The following is a 13,502-nucleotide window of genomic DNA, read 5'->3' as shown; positions in this document are numbered from 1 at the left end:
TAATTTTCCGCCTAATGGAGCTGCTATTTGTTCCCTGGTAGGCGGATTTAGAGTTAAGTCACTGTGATTGTGCTGTTGTAGTGGTAGTGGCTGTGTCTGTGCCTCTGTTATTACCTTGCCACTTTCGTCCTCTGTAGGCACCTCCTCTGGATTGGTTTCTGCCTCTGGAACGTCTATTCCTGCCCCTTTGGGATCTTGTGGAGTGACGAAACGACCAATTTTTCGCAGGCCAGTTCCTGCTAAACCTTGGGGCTGAACCTGCAAGAAATCTTTAACCGTTTGAACAGATTTTGCCTTTTCTTCCATTTTCTTCATTACCTGCTGGGCAGGTGTACCAAACAAACTGGTCTTATCCATAGGAGCATCTAATAACTTAGCTTTCACATGATCCGTAAGACTTGTTCCTTCAGCCATGCATGTCTTCTTATCACTGTGCCAGTCATGGCTGATCTAAATGAAGCCTCCAGTGCATCATAGCCACATTTTAAGGAATGGTTACTAACCTGTTGTATGTTATTTACCATTTCTAATACATATTTCTTATCTATAGAGTCAGAGGATAGTTTTTTAGTTAACTGATCAAGCATAAACTCTTGGTATTGTATCATGTGAAACTGACAGTTTAAAGCTCTAGCTGAGAGAGTAGCTGAGGTATAAACTTTTTTGCCCCATCTGTCTAAAGACCTGGCTTCCCTTTCAGAAGGAATAGGGTTTTTTGCTGTGGTCGAGGCTACTGCCTTAGGCCCCTGGGATATAGTTTCGGGGTCTGCAAGTGGGGCCTTGTATAGGTGATGATGAGTGTCTGGTACCCTGTAAAATCTGTCTGGTTTGGCAGGGGCTGGAGGTAAGGAATCTGGTGCAGAGCAGACATCATTAAAGGCATCGTCCACAACAGAGAGGACAGGCGGTATAGCTAAGGGCCTGTGTTGTGGAAGGTGCAGAAAAGTCCTAAGTCTTTTTCTGGAATCTGAGAAATCCTGTTGCTGCCATTGGAATTGTTCTCGCATGGCATGTAAGGTTTCCCCAAAGGAGAATTCTTCTGGTGGAGAAGCAGCTGGAATGGATTCTTCAGCATCTGAGTCTTCATAATTGGAGAAAGGAGCCTCTGGCTGGTCTGTAATATCTGAGTCATCCGCAGAATCATCAGAGGACACAGGCTCGGGGGGCTCTGCCCTAGGTCTCTTCCCCTGTCTGGGTGAGATTGAGATCCCCTAATTAAGGATATTAAATCTTCTGCCAGAGTAAGCATTTGTGAACTAGAAGTGGGCCTGGTTGAGGGGGGTTTAACAGGCACTGATTTAGTAGACTTGGCTGCTTTAGCCCTGGCAAAGGCCTTAATGGACATGGCTGCAGGAGGCCTAGCAGCACCACGTGCTGGGGTAGAGACATCCAAAGGGATGGTGTCTGATAATTCACTAGGAACCACTGTAGTAGGTAAAATTTCAGAGGCCGATTCAAGTAAGGTAGCAGGAACCTCAGAAGTAGTCAAAGATTCAGCTGTGCTTTGATCAGTTTTCTCGGTTTCGGCCGAAACCGAGACACTCGCGGTTTGCTTAACCATGGTTTCGGCCGAAACCGTGGACCGCGAGTGTCGGTCTTTTTCTTTGCGTTTCTTAACAATTTGGGTAGTCGGAGGATCCGGCGGCATAATGTACGCAAAATCTGAACCGAAAAACTGTTCAGCAAACTCCGACCGACGCCTAAGCGTTCGTCGGTTGAAGGAAGCACAGGCCGAACAAGCTGCTACGTCGTGGTCTGGGCCTAAACAAGGCAAACAGTAAGAGTGGAAATCTTTATGAGGTATTTGTTTCCCACAAGTTAAACAGTTATTGACTTTTTCTGACATCGGCTGAGGCAAGAAAGAGTCCCCAACGGGGTACTTAGCTTTTAGAAGTCTTGAGTAGTATTCGGTAGTAGTAATCTCTGGATCCGACCGACCGGCACTTGCGAACAGCTTCTGCTTCGGGCGCCACGCGGCAAGAAAGACTGAAGAAAATGGCGTCGGCTGATGCCTTTATACCCGGAGACCAGCAGAGATGACGTCGGGTGAAGTGCGACATCAGCCGAAGCCGAAGCCGGACTTTGGAATCCGGCCGACTGAAGGGCTGCCTGACGACAGGACAACCCAGTTGTTATGACTGCAGATGCATCCATGAAGGACATCGTTCCATGTTAGTTGTCTTCTTCTTGCCTTCTTTCTTGCTGGTTGGGTTCGGAGCCGATCCTCGGCTTAGACTCGGCCATCTTCAAAAGCTCAAGAGCTGCTTACTGGCTCGAGGCCCCCTCCTATATCCCAGGATGCCTGGCGCTAGATAACCAGATCTCGTTTGGTAACCTAACTACAGACATAATAATAATAATCATGATAATACAGTAACTGTAGCAGGATACAGGAAACTACTGGAGAGACTGACAGTCCGAAGTAACAGCCAGAGATGACTCAGCCAGTGATAAAGAAGCCTAAGGAACTCTTCTCGGTCTACTAGGATAGGGGGATGGAGGGTGGGACGCAAGAAAGAAGGCGAGAGGACAACTAACATGGAACTTTATGGTAGGTACATAACTTCTTAATGTTAAGTTGTCTTAATGTTAAGTTGTCTATCTCGCCTTCATTCTTGCTGGTTGGGACAGTGTCCCTAGCACCTCAATCCTGGGTGGCTCATCGGAACAGACTCTTCTGAACAGTGGAACCAAAATCAGCTCTGCTTCTGGAAACCACATCCAGCTTATAATGTGAAATGAAGGTATGTGGATTAGCCCAGGTAGCTGCCGCACAAATAGTTTCCACTGGCAATCTAGCCTGAAAAGCCACAGAAGTAGCTGAAGTAGTGGAGTGACCTTTGGGTTTAGCAGGAAGGTCTTTATTTCTCAACTAATATATAAAGGTAATAGCAGAAGACAACCACCTAGATAAGGTGACTTTTGACACCAGTATGCCTTGTTTTCCTTCAGCGTAAGACAGGAACAACTGGTCTGATTTTCTGAATTGCTTGGTTCTATGCAAGTAAAAGCGTAATTGTCTATGGACAGCCAACTGATGTAATTTGCATTCTGCCTTGTTGGAATAATTCGGAAAGAACACGGGCAGTTCAATGGACTGATTCAAATTACAATCAGAAGTAACCTTTGGGAGAAAGGAAGGATTAGTCTGAAGAGAAACTATCATTGTGAAAAACTAGGTAAGGAGGACGAACACAGAGCCTGAAGTTCAGAAACTCTTCTGGCCGACGTAACTGCAACCAAAAGAAGGGTTTTCCAAAAAAGAAACTTCAAGGAACAAGAAGCTGCCGGTTCAAAGGGGGGCAGTATGAGGGAAGCTAAAATCAAATTCAGATCCCACGGAGGTGGGGGATCTCTTACTGGGGGCCTGTGTAGAGTGGTCTGCTTCAGAAAGGCTTTACAAAGCTTATGGGACATGATGCTTGAATCAGATAGGCCCGTATGAAAGTCTGAAATTGCAGCTAGCTGAACTCTAATCGTGGCAGAAGAGGATCTAGTTCGAAAAAGTTCTGCTAGAAAATCTAAAATATGATGCACAGGGGCTGAAAATGGATCTATATTCCTGTTCTCTGCCCATAAGGAAAAATGTTTCCACTTACTAGCACAAGTCTTTCTAGTGGTCGACTTATGCGAGGACAAGATGAATTCACACACTGAATGGAAGATGTTGGGAAGCCTGGCTAAAGTCGGAAGTGGAGAAACCAAGCAGTGAGGTGGAGAGATTGGTGCAGCCCGCCCGACTGATGGATCAGGTGATCTAGAATTGGGTCCAGGGCTGCTCCAGAAGGTGATGATGCAGGAAGGGGAGCCAAATTTGTCGAGGCCAGTAAAGGGCAATGAGGATCATCTTGCATCCCAGTGTGGTAGCTTACTGAATTAGTTTGGGAATCAGGGGGAATGGAGGGAATGCATAAAGAAGTCCCTGGGGCCAATCGTGAACTAGAGTGTCTCTGGGGAGGTGTCCGGGAAGAGGTAGGAAAGAGAAAAAATTGTCGCACTTGCTGTTGAAGGGGGTGGCAAAAAGGTTGCAGTAAGGCTGACCCCATTTGCAGAAGATTCTGTCCGCCACAGTCTGATTGAGACACCACTCGTGAGGCATGAGAATTGCTCTGCTCAGCCTGTCTGCTATAACGTTGGACTTCCCAGGGATGTGCGCTGCTATCAGAAACTGCTGGGAAGAGATCGCCCACTGCCAAAGTCCGAGTGCTTCTCGACATAAGGGGTATGACTTGGTTCCGCCCTGCTTGTTGATGTACCATACCACTGACATATTGTCTGTTTGAATTGCAATGGTCCCGGTGGGAAGAGAGTTCTGAAGAGCTTGCAACGCTAAAAGCACGGCTCTCATCTCCAAGACATTGATATGCAGATGGTACTCATGAGGCTGCCAGGTGCCTTGGACTGTTCTGCCCTGATAATGCCTCCCCCCCCCACCCGATCAGGGAAGCGTCCGTGGTCACCGTAGCTACTGGGGGAGGAAGAATGAATGGTCTGCCCTGGTGTAATGATGGGGAAACCATCCACCAAACAAGTTGGTTTTTGTATGACTGTGTGATCATTATCCTGTGAGACATCGGGAGTTGCTGGAGGAAAGACCATTGTGTGAACAGCATCCACTGAAGAATCCTCATATGAAAGAGTGCGAGGGGGACTAGTATTATAGCCGCTGCCATGAAACCCAATGTTTTTAGGACAAATCTGGCCTGAATCTTTTTGCATCCTAGTAAGACCTGCACATGTCGTCGAATGGCTAACACTCTGTCTACTGGTAGAGTCGCTGACATGTCCTTTGTGTTTAAGTTTGCGCCTATAAAAGTGATAGATTGACAAGGCGACAATGCAGACTTTTCGAAATTTATTGTGATGCCTAGAGTGGAGCACGTTTGGATGGTGTAGTCTCTGGCTAGCAGCAGGTGATGCCTGGTGGTTGCAAGAAAGGAGCCAGTCGTCTAAATATGGAAACACCTGGAATCCTTGCCATCTCAAGTGAGCCGTGACTACTGCCAAACATTTGGTGAACACCCTGGGGGCTGTAGTGAGACCAAAGGGCAGCACTCTGAAATGATAATGACTGGCTCCCAGCCGAAGCGGAGGAATCTTCTGGAGTGTCTGTGCATTTTGATATGGTAGTACGCATCCTGAAGATCTATGGAGCACATCCAATTGTCCTGACCCAGAAAGGGTAAAATGGACTGTAGCGTGACCATCTGGAACTTCGTTCTTTGAACAGACCTGTTTAGTCTGCCGAGATCCAGAATGGGTCTCCAATCCCCTGTCTTTTTTGGTACCAAAAAGAACCTTGAGTAAATTCTGGATCCTTGTTGGTCTGCTGCGACTGACTGGATGGCTCTTTTTCTTAGCAGTTTTGAAATTTCTTGAACTGCTTGATCCCTTAAGATTGGGTGGAACATCTGGAAGGGATTTGTTGGGAATGTAGGGAGTGCGAAATAAGGGGATTTTGTAGCCTTCGGATATGATAGAAAGTACCCATTTGTCTCTTGTTATACTTTGCCAGGCTTCTGGGTACACCGATAATCTTCCCCCAACTGCCTCCGAAGTTGGACAGCCAGGCAACACTTCAGGGATGCTGGAAGGGCTTATCAGAGAAGGATTCTCTTTGGCCTTGATTTTGCGGACCCCCCCTTGCTCCTAGGGCAGCGTCTATTGTTGTTCCCTCCTCTGCCCCTGGAGGGAAACTCTCCACGTGTGTCAGGCACGGCTCCCTGGGATTTCCGGAACCACATCTTCCCACTCTTCTGACCCTTGGGATACGGTCTTGAAGGAGTGGAAAAACGGACTCCAATGGCAGAGAGAGTCTTGCCTTCCTGCTCACACCTGGTAAGGGTATCCTTCACTTGTGGTACAAACAGAGCAGAACCACCAAAGGGGGTGTTAGTGAAAGACGCCTTAAAGGATTCCGCAAAGTTGCATAACCGCATCCAAGCGTGTCTCCTCAAAGCCACACCTGTGCATGCGGCCCTACTCGCTCCATCAGCTGCATAAGAGATGAGCCGCATGGAGGAGTTAACTACAGAATTTAGAGTCGCCAGCTGAGAGGCAATCTTAGCCTGAGCCCCCGCAGCTGATGGATCTTGAAGGGTATCTCCTAACTCTTTAAGGAGATCCCTTTGAAGGTGGGTAAAATGGCACAAATAGTTCAGAGACTTCATGGAAAAGGTCGCTGAGGAAAACATCCGCTTCCCATATCTGTCCATTGTCCTAGATTCCTTATTACGGGGATGGACAGATGAAGTTTCAGCCAACTCCTTTTTACTGGCCGCTGCTACCACCATGGCATCAACGGGAACACCCTTGGTCAGAAATTGCTCGTCCTGAGGGGCGGTGATGAATTTTGTGGGCCTACGGGGAGCTGGTTCCATTGTGTCTGGAGCTGACCACACCTTTCGAGCCACCACCAACATCAGTGGATCGAAAGGCGGAGACACCCAGGAGGTGGAGGGTTGGGAACCAAAAGCGTCCAGGAATGCCGACTCATCCTCTGAAGGGTTAAGGGTAGTCCAGTTCCTCCTCTGCCTAAGGATTTCAAGGATGTCTGAGAAGGAGACGTCCTCAGAGGGGGATCTCGGGGACCCTTCCAACTCCTCCAAATTGGTATCTGAAGTGACAGACTCAGGGGAGTCAACATGCTTCCTCTTGCATTTTCTCTTTCGAGGGGGCTCCTCTGAATGAACAGGAGAGGCCTCGGAAGAGGAAGATACACCCAATGGGGTGCCCTGGAGCGCTTGTTTCACACGCTTGGGGTCTGGAGGAGGGGCAGAGGCAGGAGTAGGCACCATGGGGGGAGGAGGGGCAGAGGCAGGAGCAGGCACCATGGGGGGGAGGAGCCGAAGAGGCCAACCATGAGGCTGACTGAGATACCAGCACACTCCTCATACCTCGAAGGCGCCCCTTCCCGATGCCATAGAAGGCTCCGGAGAGATCGGAATCCTTCCCGGCACAGAGAGGGACGGCTCCGAAGCAGATTTAGGAGCCAAACTCATCTGTGCCGAAGCTCTGAGAGGGAGAATGGGGTCGGACAAGAGTCCGATGCCACTCGCCCCCTCTGAGTCGACAAGGGAGTCCCGGCACCATGGAAGAGATCGGAGCCGATGACGGCACCGAAAGGGGAGGTATCGGTGCCGATGGACCCACGGTTCCAGCCACAGCATGCTCCGGCTCCGAACTCAAGGGATGAGTCGAAGGAGGAACTATTGGAGAAACAGGTAGAGCCGAACCCTGGTGAGGGGGGCTGGATAGCATTTTTGCCAGGGCCTGCGACTTTAAAAGCCTGCTCACCACTCTCTCCAAATCATGGTCAGATAGCCTAGACGACCGAGAAGAGTGGGATCGATGACTCCGCTCAGATTGCAATAAGGGTGACCCTGGAGCAGAGTGCATCGACTCCAATGATGGTGACCTGGAGTGTTTCCAACTCCCTGACGGTTCCAACGGAAGAGTCGGAGCCGACAGAGATAGGTACTTTGGCTCCAGTCAGAGCCGAAGTTGACAGATAGGTACTTCGGTTCCAGCCGGAACCGAAGTTGAAGCAGAAGCCATACCTGACGACGGCTCCGACCTGGGAGCAGACGGCGTCGATGGCCTAGAAGGTTTCACTGACCGAGTCTTGGCTGGCGATCCTTCAGGTTTAAGCAAACCCTCAGGATAAGCTTATTCCTAGGCTCCTGCAGGACTCTTGGATTAAAGGCGTGACACCGAGCAAGAGTCCTGCAGGTGTAGGGAGCCCAAGCAGTAGACACAAGAAGTGTGACCATCTCTCAGAGACATTTTCTGACAGCATGAGTCACACTTCTTGAATCCCGACACTTTTGTGTCTTTAGACATTCCTGTAAAGGAAAATCAAATACAAATAACAAGTGGAGTGGAGAGTAGGTAACTGAAAAAAATACACACAATTCACAAAAGTTACCACACCCTAACAGCACACACACACTATAATAATATAAGACCTACAAGCTTCCGCAATTTACTAAAAAGAAAACTTTTGTCTACCTTAAAAATAAAACAATGATAAGCCTCTAACTAAAACGGCTTACTTTGAAAGGTAAACGGGGGGTGGTGGAGGGAAAGGAAAAACTCTCTAAGGAGAAAATAAGTTTAGAAGGGGGGATAAACACTAAAACTGCTATAGAATCTACTCTGAGCTATAACAATAAAAGTATACCTAACAAGTACAAAAAAGTCCTAAATATAAGAACAAAGTGAAAATTACGACCTGAGCCTGTAAACGCAACCTCGTAGCAGAAGCGGCAAACGAGATCTGGGTATCTAGCGCCAGGCATCATGGGATATAGGAGGGGGCCTCGAGCCAGTAAGCAGCTCTCGAGCTTTTGAAGATGGCAGAGTCAACCAGCAAGAATGAAGGCGAGATAGACAACTTAACATCATCTTTTAAACCCGATAGGCTCATCTCTGAGATGAGCCTATCAGAAAGCAAATGCACACAAACAGCACACAGAGAAAAACAAACCTAAACTATGAAGCCCTTAAACTACCCACACAGCTCCTGAACAAGTAGCAGGGACTAAACACACAACCAAAGAAAATTAACCACCACAAAAGCCCAAAAATCTCAAAAGAACTAGACTAGGAAAAGGACATGGAAAAATTTGCCAAGCACTGAAAGGGAAGGAAGGGCAAGAAAAGACAGACACCTAACACTGTATGAGAGCTAAAAAAGGGAGAGGAGGAAAAGAAAGACTAAAAAACCCTGAAAAGAGAAAACAGAGCACTTATCCGAGAAAAAGTCCAAGAAAACTCTTAAGCAACAATGCAAGCCAGAAATCACGTCTGTATCTAAACGCGGCAAACAAGATCTGAAGGTTTGAAAGTAGAAAGAGATTATGGGAGTTGGGAGGAGCTTAAGCCTAAAATTTACTCTGTGAACTACTGGATCAGTACAGGCATCGGATCCAAGACCCACACATGATGAATAATGAAAGTAATAACATCAGATTAAGCATGTATTATACATAGTACCTTTAAGACTAAACAGTGAAAGGAGAGCTATGAGGAAGATTAGGGCAGCTGCTTAATTGCAGCAATGAAGGAGAAGATAGCGAATTTCTTTGAACTGTATTGAGATAGGAAGAAAAATGACAAAAGTATGATAAAAGGTCAATCAAAAAGGAAGCAAGGAACACATCTGATTCACCAAATATGGAGCTCTGGATTTAATATCTGTAGCTGAAAGGCAACAAACAAGTATTAAGGGGTCAAGAGGGCAACAGTACATTGCAGAAGGGCAGAGTTCACACTGGAGTGAGCTGAAGTTGCTACCATCAAGAGAATGGACTAACCAGTCGATGCAGATAGACAGGATAACTTTGCATTATCATACTAAAAAAATGTTTAATGAAAAAAGAAAATCAACGCAAAACCCATTTTTAAATAGATAATTTTTACAAAGTTAAACTCTGCTTGGAAAAAAAATGAATACCACAATCATTTCAGAATCAGAGTTTACTGCTATCTTTAGACCACAAACGGCAACACTGATAACTCAAACGAACAGACTGTTGATCTGTATTTTTTTTTTTATTGCACTGAGAAAATTCAACAGAAACCATTTTTTACGCTTTCAAATTACCTTTCTTTATTTTAGGAGACTCATACGAACAATGAAACAGTCCCAAATGAAAAAGTTGAAAATGCAACATTTCAGCAGTTTCACTCAAAGATAACAAATGGATCTATATTAGATAATCGAACTTTCAAAAGTTCGACTGTCATATGGTCGACACTATATGATCGAACTTTTAAAAGTTTGAAAATTTAATTAGAAAATAAACTACAGAAATAACTTACCTGAACGTTTTAAGTAGGCACCTCCCACACCCCCCGCTATTTAAATATACCAACTCTGAAATCGCACTACAGTGTAGAAAAGGGAAATCTTCCCATTCTGTGTTGTACGGAGATCTGCGTTAAAACGTTTGAACTTTCAAAAAGTCAATCATTCGGTGGCGACCATATGACAGTCGAACTTTTGAAAGTTCAATCAACCAATACAGACCCAAATAAACATTCAACTTTCAATGAAAAGTAATGAAAAGTAAAAGTTTGAGGAGTTTGTCCACAAGTTCTAAGAATGAGCTCAGACAGACAACACTCAGCAAGAGCAATGAGACCTGACCGACTCAAAAGTTAAAAAATCCAGGTTACTGCCTTGTGGGGAAAGACAAGAGTACGAGAAATCTCAGAATTCTGAGAACCACTTTGTCAGTTCAACATTTCTCTTTCACCATTCTCACACTGAAATCCTGATACTTAGTCATGTAATCAAAATTAATTTTAAAGCGGTCATTTACTAAACTTTAATAAAATAATATCTAACAAACACAAAGAAAATAAAGAAAAAAAATACTTCAAAGAAAGTTAACATCTCATCTTGCAGCTGTTTACCCATTAATACTTGGCTTGAAAAATCCATATTAATACCATACCCAGAGCACAGAAGTCCAAGCTCCATGACATACAGCCAGCTAGAAACAGTAATGGTATAGTATCCATTCCCAGAATACTTGGCATCCAGCTGGAAAGCACATACAATATCTGAAGCGGAAAATATTGAATTAAAACTTCTACTCAATCTTCTCGTTTACTTTGGTTGCCTACCTGTAAGGTTTATTGGTTGAATGCAATTTACAGAATGGCTCGTGATACTCCAACTCTTCAAATATTACAGGACTACAGTTAGCTGATGATCCATCATGTGACTGTGATGATCCTAGTGGACTCTGTCTAGATTTGCTACTGGGCAAGAGGCAAACCATTCTGCTATTTCCTTGATCACGGACAGTCACAGTGTCTGAAAGTTTGTAGAGGTCTGATACTGTCAATTTGTGCCCAAACCTGTTCAAGAAACAAAAATTCAGAAAAACATGTTTACATTAAAAAGTACCAAAACGATTTACACCACAGTAAGCCACATTATCTCAGGCTAGGTACCAACGTTACCTGGATGACATCTGCATATTATGGGATGGTGACATGGACAGTTTTTCAAATTTCATCACGTACATTAATTCCACTACAGATTTTTTGGCTTTCACACGTAATGTGAGCAAAAATTCTTTACATTATTTGGATTTTTTTTATTCAAAGATTATGTCAACAACTTTTTCCAATCCAAAATATATAGAAAGACGACTTTTTCCAACACATTCTAACATTTTGATAGCGGGCACCCTTTTTATGAGAAAAAGGGTATAATAAAAGGTCAACTCATTCGTGCATCCAGGATGTCACGTACTCAAGATTCATTTCTTAAAGAAGTTGACTTTTTAAAAAAACTCTTTCTTGAGAGAGGCTATCCAGTCCATCTTGTGGATAATTTAGCTAAAGAAGTTCTCGACAACAGGGAATCTAAGTATCCACACCATTACTTGGGAAAGGCAAGATTTTAGAGCACACTCAAGAGGCTGACCGACAATTGTCACATAATAACTGTGTGTATACATACACTAGGGACTCCCAACAGGTAGAAAAGACTATTTTGACATATTGGCCAGTTTTGACATTACAGGAGGACATTAACAAAATTGTACCCGCCAAGCCTGGATTCACAAGAAAGAGAGACATTAATCTAAAGGGCCTATTTGAGAATAAAAAATAACAGAAAAACACATTCACATTTTTCTAACAAGGTAGGTACCTACAAATGTGGCGCATGCAACCAGTGTGTACACATATGCAATAATAATAGTTTACACATTCCCTCTAGGAACTTTAAGATTAGTACAAAAAATTTTTTTAACTGTGCATCAAAAGGGGTGGTTTATCTCGGTGTTTGCATGGAGTGTCACAGTTTTTATGTTGGCAAGACCGAGCGGCCACTAAGAAAAAGGATCTATGAGCATTTATACGAAATTAGTAAGAAAGATACTAATGCTTTTTTCAAACATTCAATGCAATGTATCAACATGCATTTAAAATTCCTTGTCCTAGACCAGGTCACCCAGGATCCCAGAGGAGGGGACTGGGAGACTTGTCTAGAGCATAAAGAACTTTTGTGGCAATTGAAATTAAATGCAGCAAGACCCCCAGGTCTAAATGATAGCATCAGTATAGCAAGTGCACTAAAGCTTAACAGGGAGAAATTATGAGTAAACAAAAAACTGTTTTGAAAATGCCAGGTAATTAACAGGCAGTTAGTTAATGGTGAATTTTTATTTTATGTTATTAACTTTCAACCAGAAGTACATGTTTTTACTATAAGGATTTATATTTGGAATATTTTCAGTGCATATTGTTATATATTTTTTTAATATTTGTTCTTAGTATTATTATTTAACACACTGCATGAATTATTAGTGGTTTGCATTAACTACTTATATGTATTTATTTTTATAAGATTTTTTGACACACAAGGTATCTAGATAGTTTTTAAAACAACGTGTTATTGCAGTATTATTGACTTGCAGGGAGTACAAATATTTTAACATCTTAAAAAATACTTTAAAGATACCTTAAAAAATGTTCAAACTTTTAACTAATTATAATTAACACCAGGAGTGGTCGATTAAGTGATCACCTGATGTATAATGATATAAAATGGCTTTACTTTTCACCGAGCAGAAAGCCTGGTAGGAACCAGGCAAAAGCGCTTGATTAATTTTTCTGTTTTTATTCATTAAAGTTATTTAACTTCAATTTATTTCTGGTTGTATCACATCTGTGATTCCTGGACTGAGTGTTTCTACCCGTGGAGCTGCTTTTTACCAAGCACTGTCCCCATCCCAGAAATACCTTCACACTGGACTTGCATAACAGAAGGCAGAACTAAAGACAAACATCACTTAACTATCTTAAGTGTCTCCACCCATCTGTGTACCCCCCCCCCCACACACACACACACTTGTACAGTAGTTATACAGTCTACTCTTCGTCATCACAGGCATGCTTTATACAACTAAATAATGTACTTAATTTTTGACATCTACTTAACACCTTAGTAACTGATAAGCAACTGTTTCATTATAAAATTCTTCCAAAGCATTACACTTTTCGGATCTAATATGCAATAGTTATCAAAAGCACATTAACATGAAAAACAGCACTTCTGATCAGAAACTGTCAACATGAAAAACAGAATATTTACACAACTACATACAGTTTTGCTTACTGCTATGACAAAGTCACAATTTAAGACCATGTTAACTTTTTTGTGCATTGCCAACAACAAAGGGAATATTTTATAATTCCATTTTAATTACGCAGTGTAAAAGGTAACTCCTGACACTTTGTAAAGTATGATGCACTTCACTCACTCTTTTACATTTCTCTAGCCACACTGACTTATACCTCAAACAGTCCATCCTCTTTAAAGCCAAACAGGTCTGGACTACACCAATAATATATATATATATATATATATATATATATATATATATATATATATATATGTATATATAGCTTTTCAGTAACACAACAGTGCAAATATGATAAAGCTTCTTAAAACACTGGCATGAACACCAGTTCAC

The 13,502-nt window shown here is 43.4% G+C and overlaps 1 protein-coding gene across 1 annotated transcript in view; it reads right to left on the bottom strand.

Moving 5' to 3' along the window:
• MARF1 (meiosis regulator and mRNA stability factor 1) overlaps positions 1 to 13,502 on the bottom strand; it is a 2,255,654-nt gene that overhangs the window by 1,036,561 nt on the left and 1,205,591 nt on the right. The window contains exon 12 of the mRNA XM_044088896.1: positions 10,636 to 10,872. Coding sequence (XP_043944831.1) covers positions 10,636 to 10,872 — 237 coding nt within the window. The remainder of the gene's footprint in view (positions 1 to 10,635; positions 10,873 to 13,502) is intronic.

This window comes from Protopterus annectens, chromosome 12.part0 (genome assembly GCF_019279795.1).
Source record: "Protopterus annectens isolate FY-2018-M chromosome 12.part0, PAN1.0, whole genome shotgun sequence".
NCBI lineage: Eukaryota > Metazoa > Chordata > Ceratodontiformes > Protopteridae > Protopterus > Protopterus annectens.
The sequence above is the reverse complement of the archived record's forward strand: the minus strand, read 5'-3'. Positions and strand labels throughout refer to the sequence as shown.